This window comes from Callithrix jacchus, chromosome 3, assembly GCF_049354715.1.
Source record: "Callithrix jacchus isolate 240 chromosome 3, calJac240_pri, whole genome shotgun sequence".
Taxonomy (NCBI): domain Eukaryota; kingdom Metazoa; phylum Chordata; class Mammalia; order Primates; family Cebidae; genus Callithrix; species Callithrix jacchus.
The window spans coordinates 116,423,191-116,435,899 of record NC_133504.1 but is presented as its reverse complement, the minus strand read 5'-3'; the positions used below and the strand labels follow the sequence as shown (position 1 = coordinate 116,435,899).

The window sequence follows — 12,709 nt, the reverse complement described above, 5'->3', positions numbered from 1 at the left end:
CTTGACATTTTCTTACTAGTATAAGAGGGAAATTAAGTAATCTATTAATCTAGACTGTGGGCCTTTCAGTCCCTGATTCAGAGAATCTTTCTGCTTGCTATTTTCATGAAGCTAGTCAGATAAATAATGAGAAAATGAGCTGAGACTTGGCCAGTATTTTTATGGGGGGAGAGAAAAGGAAAATGATATATATTTAAAAATGGAAAAATAAATTTTAGAAGGGATGATTTATCAGGTCAAGATTCTTGAATTAAATTTGGTAGACTCTCTAGCTTCAAATTGATCCTTCAAAAAGATCTCAACTCCCTTCTTTTTGTAGACTGACTCTCACTCTGTCACCAGGCTGGAGTGCAGTGGCACAATCCTGGCTCACTGCAACCTCCAACTCCCTGGTTCAAGCGATTCTCCTGCCTCAGTCTCCTGAGTACCTGGGATTACAGGCACATACCACCATGTCCAGCTAATTTTTGTATTTTTAGTAGAGACAGGGTTTCACCATGTTGGCCAGGATAAAGTGATCTGCCCGCCTAGGCCTCCCAAAGTGCTGCCATTACAGGCATGAGCCACCACGCCCGGCCTATTCTTGCATTCCAATGTATACTGGGCACCTACAATTTGTAAGATGGCCATATAATTGATCACACAAACTAGGACACTTTTTAATGAAAGAGGTATTATCAAAGGCTATTATCAATAATTATGGCAAGACAATAGGTATAAATTGGGACAACCAAGACATATTGTTACAACACATCTTGTATTTATAGAATGAAAGGAAAGAAACACGGCCTCTGATTTAAAACCTCCATGACACAGAGGAGTGAGTCTGTATACTAGAGTATAAGGTCTGTGGGTGATAAGTACTAGAAGCCTGAACAGTTAGAAAATGTGCTAGTTTCTTAGGCCACCCCCTTGTCCAAGGAATCAGGTAATTTTGTCTTGGATCATTATTTCTATAATACTTGATATGCAAGCTGCCCAAATACTTTTTAAAACTATTTGCTTAGACAAATATCTTACCTATAAGCCTTTGTAGATGATGAATATTTAGCTGATGTTAACTTAAAACATTCCACTAATTCTTGCATACTTAATAAAGATTATACAAATACTTTTACCCCCTTGACTATTTAAAACATTTTAGACATTCTGAAATAACTCAGGATTAAAAACTACAGTCTGTATTAACAAAACCATATTATTTGCAATTTTCCATGGGTCATTTCACAGGATCTGTAAAGATAAAGGACATGTATCCTCCACAAAATACTCACAGATTATCGCCATCAAGGAATTGAAGTTGCCAATGTTAAAACACTCCCGAGCTACATCAATGAAATACTCAATCATTCTTGCTCGGTGCTTTTTCTTAACGGGCTATACAGAAAAAGACAATAGAGGGCAGTTACCCAATACAAAGTCCCAACAGTTCTAAAGTAAGTATGAAAATATAATACTAAGAGCTAGGAGACAGAAAACTCATTTCCTCACCATACAGATTTCTGTAGCAACCAAGTAGCTGAGGCGGTTAAACCATTCCACGTAAGCTTCTAAGTTTCGTGTTTTCTTCCGTTCACTGTAGCAACTCTTTAGAGAAAACAAAGTAAACAGATGAGTCAGAGAAAAAAAGAATGCATTAGGCTCTCATTTTGTAAAATATGAACCTTTATTCTCAGTTTATAGATTAGGAAAGCTTTTTAGAACAAGAGAAAGAGAAAGACAAGCACTAGCATTCTTCAATATTCTTACAGAAATATCGAAGTCATTTAGGATAGTCCAGTGAAACACCTGAGGTCTAGAAATGTACTCTGCATTTATAAAAGTGTCCTTAACTCCCTTCCCAAAAAACTAAGTTAGTCTGGATTGTGTCTTCAGAAACACAGTTCAGAGGAAGAGTTCTGGCTGCATTCCAAAACAATCTTGACCCAGTAGATAAGAGTGCAAATACCAACTGTTATTAACACAGCAAAAAGTGGCTAAGAGTACAGAGCAGAAAACTTTCTCTTAAAATTGAGCATAGGACAAAATTTTAGAACATGATGTCGCAACAAACTAAATTATCTTCCAAGTACATAAACAGAAGTCTACACCATTATGGTCTTTAGTAGGGTGAGTAACGCATTGTTCAAAGGCAAAAAAGTTAATCTTAACTTGAAGTTCAAGGGCAGCTTGAAGAGGCTAATTACAGCCCTCTTTCCTTTCTTCCAAAAGAAACAAACAAAAAGTCCACTGGCTTTCTACTGCAAAACAAATCTTCACTTCCTGTATTAGGAGAAACTATTCTAAGGCTGGAAAACAGCTGTTGCCCCTATTCCCAGAAGGGGGCTTTCATCTGCGGGCGTTCTAGTCTTTGCCTAACAATTCAAATGCTTCCAGGTCACCAGGAGAAAAGCATTCTTATCTGTATACATTGATTTGACAGTCCATGCCCAGCATTATTTTCTTTAATAGTAGGCTGCACCTAGGCAATAAACCTCTCACGAGAGATTCACCTTAAAACAAGAGGCACAGCAGTCAAGCCCCTTGCTCAGCAAGCTGGATGTGCATCCTGTCTTTCCTGCCCCTGCTATTGTTGAATCATGGGCAGAACCTTCTCTCTTATTTTCTTTCTGACTTCATCTGCTAAAACCATTATGCTTTCATCTCCTACTTTAATCACCACAAATGCCTACATCTACTTGCTGTAAAGGTCTTACTAAATTTCCCAATAAGGAGGAAGAAGAGGCTGCAAGTCAATGACAGGGCAATATCATACAGGAGCCTGGAGATTTCACTCAAGAAAACTGTAATTAATCAGACATGGCTGATGGAAAAAATAAATAAATAAATAAACTTCCTGATTTTGAAATCTACAACAGAATATAGTTCTAACTTCTGTCCCTTATACCCACTATCACAGACTGAGAAACTCCATTTCTGGTTTCAGGGCTGACCTTTGGGTAGACTGATTACCTTGTCATTATCCAAAGGGTCCTTCTGCACGAATGCCTGAACAAATTCTTCTGGCCCAATATAATTGAGCCTCTCCTGAAACACAAATGCAGCAGGTCAACAGTACTAAAGAAAATGAAAAGGACTGTCACCTCTCTCTATGATGGTACCTTTCCCCATTTTTTAATGAAGATTATAAAATAAGCCTTTAACCCTAAATACTTTCATCACCTTCAAGATCGGAGCAGAGGCAATTTTCTGCTTAGGTCAATGTTCCACAAAATAGTGAAAGACTGAGTGGGTTTTGGAAAAACTGATTAGAGGCAGAAGGTTAAGGAGATCAATAAACTCTTTGCTCTTCGGCCTTCTTTAGTATTATTTACAAGTGAATTCCCAGAATATCAGAAGCCTTCATATTCAAATCCATAAACAAAGTATGTTTCGGCTATCTCAAATGATTTCCCATTTGGATTTTTCCAACCTCTCCTGTGACACTACTGCTGACAAACATATTGTCTGGTTGCCAAAGGAAAGCACAGTTGTGGCTGTAAAGGGCAAGCATGATACGAGCCTTACCAGCTCTATATGAGTCAGCTGCTGGGCCAACGTGTAAGGGTCGTTGCAGATGGTAATGATATCCCTTTGTATGGACTGTGGCTTGGTCTTGAGAACTGTGAGCCGATCTGTGGATGTCGAGCTGATTTTTGCCAGGACTTCTTCGTACTGGCTAAGTGTAGCAAGTTTGCGGATCAGACACTGCATCATCTGCTGGACATTCTTTCTGTATGTCTGCTAGGGAATAAGCAAAGAATTACATCTGTGCTCCGCCATGTCTGGCTTTGCTACTACGCAAACTCAAGAGACTATGTCCTCAGATGAGTGTACCTGGACATTGGAGAATAAATTTGGTTAACGGCAGTTACAGGAAGATTCAGCTGGCTCTAACAGTTTAAGACATGTGCATAAGGCATTTTTTCAAACCTGTAAGGTTTATTTCTTCTTTGGGGTTGCCATTGAGAGTATAATTCAGTTTGGGCCATGAAAACACTACAGTGACAATTTAGATTACCTCTTGAGGGAATCCACTATGACAAGTACTAACTATAACTAAATATCCTCTGTTCCAGCAAAGAAATACACCTACCAGTTTACTTCTGGTGGCTTGGAATACATTGATCACAAGTTAATGCATCCTTTTCCTAACACTTTCTTTAGGGCTACCCTCTTGATTTCTCTAGTCCTATCATCCCCAATCTCATCAGTGGCTACCTAACAGAAACACACCATTACTTCCCACTCACCCTTCAAACTACCTTCTTGACTTACACATAAAACACAGATCACCATGAGGAAGAGGCAGATATTCATTTCTGGCATTTGACCTCTACTTGGCTCATATTCATTTCTTTGGCATTCATGACTATTAATGTTCACAACCAAACTCCTCCACATGGCAATTCTCCCTGTAACACTATTCTCAGGGGCCACCTTCTTTGCTACTTCATAATGCTATAGCCACATGCTTAAGAGAAACTGGTTTAAGAAAGCATTGCATGTAGTTTAGATAACTGTCGATCTCCTGGTTCTTAAAACATTTGTTAAATCAAGAAACGACTTCACAGTCCATCAATCCCAGGGCACAGTTATCATGATATAAGTTGGAGTCCATTTAGTGTTCCTTTTCTAGCCAAAAATTGCCAAAACAATATTCTTCTAGGTAAATGATGATGCCTGTATCAGAAAAAGTCACACAGGCTGATTCAATGCTAACAGGATCCTTAGGTTAAATCTCCAAAGCAGGATGGCCCCAGTAAACCTAGAAATGTAGAAAGGCCTATGTTTATAACTCCATTGCCTTTAATAAAAATACCACAATATCATTTGCTGAGATTATCTGCATATTAAGTGGCATTTACCTGCAGGTATAAAAGCCATAGTTTTGTTTTGTTTTTTATAGAGGCAATTTATCAGAGCATATTACAAAAACCCTAATGAAAAGATATTTGCTTATGAGAATGACAACATATCTGGAAATGGTTAATTCTCACATAGTCAAGGCATAAAAAGCATACACAGCCTTCTTTTCCTTCTCTTCTTCTCCTTTTGTTAGTGCACATTCTGCTGAGTTCTTTCAACTGGTCCATTAAATGACCTCTATTTTTCTCTACAGTGACGGACCACCCTAAAATCACGACTGAAACACGTGCGTATTTAAAAATGGAACCATCAAACAGCCTACCTTCCATATAGCATTAAGGTTATCAGTTAAGAAAATTCTGTTTGGTAATATGTTTGTCACTCAAGGGAAATGTCTCTTTTTGGAATTCAAAGCTGTTCAAGGCTAAGTTGAGGGTTACCTTAAATCTCTCGTTCCAATTTCACTCTCCTCTTTTACTTTTATAAACTTGAGTTATATTAAAAATCTATGGCCAGGCATAGTGGCTCAGATCTGTAATCCCAGAACTTTGGGAGGCTGAGGCAGGAGGATCTCTTGCCCAAGTGATTGAGACAACATAGTGAGACTCTCTCTGTCTCTACAAAAATTTATTTATATATTGATTGGTTGATTGATTGAGACAGAGTCTTGCTGTGTCGCCCTGGCTTAAGTGCAGTGGTGCAATCTCAGCTCACTGCTACCTCTACCTTCTGGGTTCAAGCGATTTTCGTGCCTCAGCCTCCTAAGTAGCTAGATTTCAAGTGTGTGCCACCACACCCAGCTAATTTTTATTGCTGTTGTTGAGACAGGGTTTTGCCTTGTTGGCCAGGATGGTCTCAGACTCCTGACCTCAAGTGATTGCCCACCTTGGCCTCCAAAGATGCTGGGATTACAGGTATGAGGCACCATGTTCAGACTCTACAAAAATTTAAAAATTAGCTGGGCACCTGCAGTCCCAGTTACTTCGGGGAGACTGAGGTGGAAGGACTGCTTGAGCCAGGGAGGCTGAGGCTATAGTGAGCCCTGATTGTACCAGTGTATCCAGGCACTCCAGCCTGGATAACAAAGTGAGAACCTGTCTCAAAAAACAAAACAAACAAATCTACCAACTTAAAATGTTTTCTTCAGTCCATTGTCCCAAATGTCATAAAAATGCCTACGTGAGAGTTAGATACTACTTGTAATAATTATGCAAATACTTCACAGTGTATTATACAGAATGGTTAATAAACAACTTCTTGGAGATACTTTAGTTACTGCATGTGCTATCCAGGATAGAATCGCTTCTCAGCCATTTGGCGAAGATCAAGTGCAGAGTAGAAAATACATTTACAAAGTTGAAGCTTCACAGTCAGTAAAGCCTGTTTAAAAGAGCAACCCACAACTATATGTTACTACTTTACTAAACACAGTTTGATATGAAGAAGGGACTTACCTTCTATGCTAAGTCTTTCTCAGAAAATGCCTGAGATTTCTGTATAAACAAATTTAACTTGTGTCCAATAGAATAGTTTTTAAAAAGAAAAAGAAGCATGGCCCAATCACATACTGGACTACTGTGAAGCAGCTGAAAGAAGATACAGCTATCTGTACTGGCGTGGAAAAATTTCCAAGCCATACCACTGAGACAGCAAGCAGGATCAAGAATACTAGGTAAACACATACGGAAGCAAAAGCCATACACACTACTTTCTATGAACACCTGTATACACTGGAGCAGCTCTAGAAGGATACACACAAAACTGACAACAGCTGTTATTTTAAGACAGAAGTAGGATTGATGGAAGTTTTTGGCTTCTTTTGCTTTGTGTGAATTATTTCTTTTTTTAAAAAATCCAAGTGAATATATTCCTATATTACTTACTATGTTATGAGACATGTGCAAGAAAGGTCTTTTCACTTAAAAAAGCCAAGAACTCATTTAAAAATATTGATTATTCTATGCCTCAGCTGCTATTCCATGCATGTTATCATTCCTACATCATGCACCTTCTCCTTGCCCCTTCCCAGGATCCCCACAAAAAATACTTTATTCAGAAATGATCACTTCTCTTTTCAGGGTACCACCAAGGGTACCCACTGAGAAGCAATGAACAGAACAAATAGCTGAATGGGGGCAGCCTGGGTTCCACCCCAGAGATCTTGATTGACTTGGTCTGTAGTGCACTTGGGTCACATGATGTAGATGCTCCTCAGCTGATCCTTGTATAAGCCAAGTGTAAGAAGCAATGCTCTGTCTGCATATCTGCTGAAAACTTTTATTCTGCAATTTAAAAAAAATTATTGGGGGAAGAGGGAGAGAAATGTACAGTCAGGTTGTTAGCAAAAAACTGCATCAAAATATAAGGGAAAAATGTATGCAATAGAGTATGGAGAAAGCTATTCAACAACTGGTGTGTGAGCATGTGAGAGAGGATATGTATGTGACCTCTTTTAAAAGTTTCCTGCTGCCATTTGATTCCATTTGAGAAATCAAGCTTTGTGTTGTTAAGCATGGTTCCTGAGTCATGAATTACTAAATACGCACTTATTCTTTCTTATAACTTCAAATGCCAGTGACAGTAATTACCTGGCAAATAAAGACAGAAGTTCTTATTATAAAGAACTCTTCCCTTAAGGAAGAGAAAATTGCATTTTACCCACTACAGTCATTTGTCATGTAATTCAATCATTAGTTTCATTTCATGTTTCTTGCAGGCAAGTCCTAATAAACCACTTCATTTTGGGCAAATCACCAGGGGGGAAACATATTAAGCCAAATTATGTAGAACTGTCCTGGCAGATTCAGAAGAACCTGACTAAATTATATATAGGGCACACCTGGGTTCACTGACTGCCAACAGGAAAAAAAAATAAGTCCCAGGCAAGAAGCAACAAATCCCAACTCAGGCCCGCACTGCTTCCAGTAGAGGGAAATAATTTTTCCCTATTCCAATAATTCATTTGTTCATCTATTCATTGATTCACTCATTCATTCAAACACTACTGAGAGACTACTAGGTGCCAGGTTCTGAGCTAGGAGTTGAGGATTCAGTGGTGAAGAAAGGTGGCATAGCATGGGGTCTAGAGGGGAAAACAAGCAATAAAAATGCAAGTACGGTCATCCCTCAGTATCATCGAGATGGTTCCAGGACTTCCCTCAGACAGCAAAATCTGCTCAAGTCTCTTATAAGATGGTATGGTATTTTCATACAACTTCTGCACATCCTCCTGTATACTTTAAACCATCACTATGTTATTTACAATACCTAATGTAATCTAAATGCTATGTAAATCACTGTGATACTATATTGTTTAGGGAATAATGACAAGGAAAAAAGTCTGTATATGTTCAGTACAGACTTAATATTTTTTGAATATGTTCAAACTGAGGTTGGTTGAACCCACAGATGGAGACCCCATAAATATAGAGGGCCAAGCTATAATTCCTCATCACAGAGTGCTAGGAAGCACTGTGAAGGGAAGAGCAGTGACAGCCAATAACGGGAGGGGGTATGATCATAGGTGGGGTGCTGAAGGAGGGTCTCTCTGAGAGAAACACCGAAGCACATGACTGATAGGGAGCCTTACAGGCAAAGAGCTGGAGGAACGACATCAATCACACAGTTTCAGAGCTGAAAGGGCATTAACACAAGGCAGTTACTTCTATGATATATAGAGATGAGAAAGGAGTAAGGATTTAGAAGACTTGCCAAAACACACTCAGATAAAACAGCTGGCAAGTGTGGATTTGAATTCTGAATACTGAATAGAAGCAGCTAAAGAAACAACAACTCCCTGTGAAACCCAACCTGATCAAGGCAGGTGACACCTCTCCACTCAACCCTTAGTTTACTCAATTCCTCAGTTAGAACTGGCTTGTCTTCTTATCTCCTCTTTTCATGCTCAAAACCATCTGAACTTCTCAAGGTTTCCATCAAGAATATGTTATTAACACAGGACTGCTGCAAAGAAGCCAGGGTCAGAGGCTGTTTGGCCCTCCTCTCTGTTCTACCCAGCTCTCGAATGGCTTGATTCTGTTAAACGCAAAGACCGATTCCCATCTGGTAAACACAGACAGAAATGATCTCCCCTTTGACTCCCACAACAAGAAAGACCATCCATTTGGTATTTTCAAAACACCACCATTTTATCTAAAAAGAAAAAGATTGTTAAGGTTTTTTTTTCTTAGAAGAACTAAGTTGTAAAGGCAATAGAGGGAAAATAAGATGACTGACACATAATGCTAAGTAGCTAAAGAAAACTTGGTTGAAATGAAAACTGTCTGACTTAGGTCTCAGCCTTCATAGAAGAAAAAGCCCTTATGATGTCCCTAATCTTTTGAGCAGCTTCACATACATAAACCGAGGTCACTGAGCCAGTATTGACCCTTCCAAAGAACTCAACAGTTAACCCCTCTAATATAAGATTTACTACAAAACTGCACTGTGATGCTTAACTTTTGCCTTTGTAAGGAAGAAACCTATCAATTCAGACCTGGCTAGAACCTGTAACAGGCAAACTGGCAAAATGATTATAATCATCATAACTTGCACAGTGACTCAGGAAATGACTCATTCAGCCTGGCAGAAATAATGGCTGTCTCAAGCACGTGGGTTCATAATAATATAATGTCATAAAGTAACAGCAAAATGGTTAATCCCATTTTCAGGAGAAGGTAATACAGGAAAGCCCATACAAATTTTTCAAGAGCTACCCTTATATAATTTTAGTCTGATTTCTTTAAATTGGGAGAAATGGCATTAAAATGTACTCACAAATTTATGGCTGGGTGCAGTGACTCACACCTATAATTTCTGCACTTTGAGAAGCCAAGGCCAGTGGATTGCTTGAGCCCAAAAGTTCAAGACCAGCCTGGGCAACATAGTAAGGCTTTGTCTCTACAAAAAAATAGAAAAAACTGAAAACTAGCAGCACAATTTTATGCACCTGGAGTCCCAGCTACTAGAAAAGCTGAGGTGGGAGGATTGATTAAGCCAGTTAAGTCAAGGTTGCAGTGAGCCATGATTGCACCACTACACTCCAGCCTGAGGAACAGAGCAAGGCTGTCTCAAAAAAAAAAAGGATAGGGTATCTTGTTATATGTTGCAGCATACCACTGAAAGAGTGCTCGAGAACGATTACTCATAATGGAAAACAGATTTTAAGACAAATGAAATGCAACATCACTACAAATGCCAAATGCTTCATCTACTTTTTCCAGGTGAAAGTGTATCTGTGCCTAAACAACTTGTTCCCAGAAGCCGACCTGCAACACAGAAACTACAAAAACATCCTTGCCCAACAAGTCTCAACACAGAATACTAGCCCTCTGGGCCTGCTTCAGAAAAGATAACCTTGAATTTTTCACAGCTAGTAGTTGGTGCTTATCAAAGGCTCAACTGAGGGAAGTGATATTTATGAAAGACTATCTCAGAGACTTACTTTTAATCTCCACCTATACTAGATTCTATCCTTAAATCAACATCTGGGCACTGGAAGACTTGCCTCATTTTCTCAGTCTTCTCCTCCCTCAAGAATTACCTTTGCTAATTTGTACATGAATCTATGAACTCAGCTTCTATACAGGAAAGTGTGTTATAAACACCATAAAGAGCAGTCTCCAGGATCTCATTCTATGCCCCCATACGAAGTTCTTCAGAAGACAGTTACTCAATTTTTCATTTAATTCCCTCAAGAATTAGTATACTTTCCCTTTTCTGACAGTGACTATCACATGACCAGTTCTATTTCCCTTTCATCTGGAACTTAAACTCATGCCACAGCAGTCCTGTCATCCTCTACTGGTTTTCAACATGAGCATATTTGGTTTCTTCCTGCCATGGCCCAGAATGTCTATTTCTATTTATGATTTATTAGTCTACTATTTATTATCTATTAATATATTAATGTTATTTACTTTGTATCTACTAGTGTTTACATCTATTAACATGCCATTTATTATTATCAACCAGCTGTGTCAAACCTTTTTGGAAGGAAAAAAGGTATAAGTAAAATTAAATCACACTTGCAACATAAATCCTGTGCATGAGGTGGCATGAACATAGCCCCAAATTAATCACATAAAACTCTAGATCATATCCCTTTGAAGTGGGATGGTATAATCACTCCCACTTGATATACTAAATAGACCAATATGTGATGTGAAGGGCTTGCCCAAAGGCAAAACAAAAAGAAAGCAGTGGAGATTAGGATGCATAATTCAGCACCATTTCCCACCCAGGCTCTGCCTGGGAATTCCAGTGGCTGTGGGCTGTGCTAAATTCAGGTTACCAACCTCTTCGCCACTGGCTATTCGGTGAGCCAGATCTTTTAAGTTTCTCATCATTCTTTCATCCCGAAAATCATAGGGAAATGTTTCTGTCCATTCCGTGAGGAGCTGAAGGATTTTGGGTGCAATTTTTCTCATCTGGTTCTAGGAAGAAAAAGCAAATCTAATTCAGTGATATTTATCACTACGGACGACATCAAATAAATAGTCACAAATGGTTTCACTGATAAACTTCCAGTGTAAAGTCTTTAGGGATGAAGAAGCTCCAACCCTCCTCCCTCCATATCAATGCCAAGTACCACCAACTTAAGGCAGGACCTAGGGTTCCTCCATGGCATTTGATTTTTTTTTTAGATTTTTTTTCTGTGCTTATTATTATTATTACTTTTGAGACAGAGTCTTGCTCTGTCACCCAGGCTGGAGTGCAATGGTGCGATCTCTGCTCACTGCAACCTCTGCCTCCCAGGTTCAAGCAGTTTTCCTGTGTCAGCCTCTGCAGTAGCTGGGATTACAGGCATGTGCCACCACACCTAGATAATTTTTGTATTTTTAGTAGAGACAGAGTTTCACCATGTTGGCCAGGCTGATCTCAAACTCCTGACCTCAGGTGATCTGCCCACCTCGGCCTCCAAAAGTGCTGGGATTACAGGTGTGAGCCACCATGCCCTGCCTGCATTTGATTTATACTGTGTTCTTTTTTCTTTATACCATTCACTATTCCCCTTACATAGCCCCAATGCCATTTATGCAATTCAGCCTGAGGATAAGCCAGGGATACTTAAAAAACAATTCCACAGAATCTAAGCTATAGAGTTAACATTCCTAATAAAACAAACTGGAATATTACAATATTCTAAATGTACCATTACCTTATCACTGTCAGGATCACTTAGTTGCTGGTGCTCAACACATAAGTGGCAAACTTTGGCCATTAGCTCATATGGATGCATAAATAACCGAGAACTGAGTAGGAAGGTAAATATGTATGTTCTCTGCAGCAAGAGAAAAAGAGTCATCATGGTTACATTCTCTCTGCAATTAATATCTTTCCTTTATACTATAAATCTTATGTCATTAAGTTCTCCTGATCGTGTTTATATGCTGCAGTTTCAAAAGTAACGCCTACTAGTGGTAAAACAGTGTAAGCTAGATTTCTCCTTTACCCTCTGATTATGTTTTCCCTTAAACCATACTAAAAATAACAGAAGTACAGGATAAGTTTGGCTCCTGGAATTATTCAGAGCACATTTTCACATCCCTCCTCAGGAAGCCAGGATACCAAGACACATAACTCACCTTAATAAAGAAGAATGAAATTCAGCCCAGAGAGATAAATCTTACTTGAATATCCTACCCATACAGAACATGGTTGTATGTCCAAATATGTTGTAACTCAATGAAAACCAAACAAAAAATAACAACAAAAAACCCAACCTACCCAATGCACATAACACTCAAGAATTCTCCAGTGTGTCTAGCACGTCACACTGAAGTGTTTGTGTCAGAACATTCAAAGGCAGGCTTTCAAGTAACCTATTTATTTGCTTAAAGGCAAAGCAATTTAATAAAGC

At 39.0% G+C, this 12,709-nt stretch overlaps 1 protein-coding gene across 34 annotated transcripts in view; it reads right to left on the bottom strand.

The window, feature by feature from the left end:
• RASGEF1B (RasGEF domain family member 1B) overlaps positions 1–12,709 on the bottom strand; it is a 655,029-nt gene that overhangs the window by 16,265 nt on the left and 626,055 nt on the right. For 24 of the 34 annotated variants that reach the window (XM_078366979.1, XM_078366986.1, XM_078366985.1 and 21 more), the window contains 6 exons: positions 12,008–12,130; positions 11,145–11,282; positions 3,508–3,723; positions 2,953–3,027; positions 1,492–1,587; positions 1,275–1,377 (listed from right to left, as the gene is read on the bottom strand). In XM_078366979.1, the coding sequence (XP_078223105.1) occupies positions 1,275–1,377; positions 1,492–1,587; positions 2,953–3,027; positions 3,508–3,723; positions 11,145–11,282; positions 12,008–12,130 (751 nt within the window). The remainder of the gene's footprint in view (positions 1–1,274; positions 1,378–1,491; positions 1,588–2,952; positions 3,028–3,507; positions 3,724–11,144; positions 11,283–12,007; positions 12,131–12,709) is intronic. The other 10 variants (XM_078366987.1, XM_008993094.5, XM_054253215.2 and 7 more) reach the window with 1 other exon arrangement.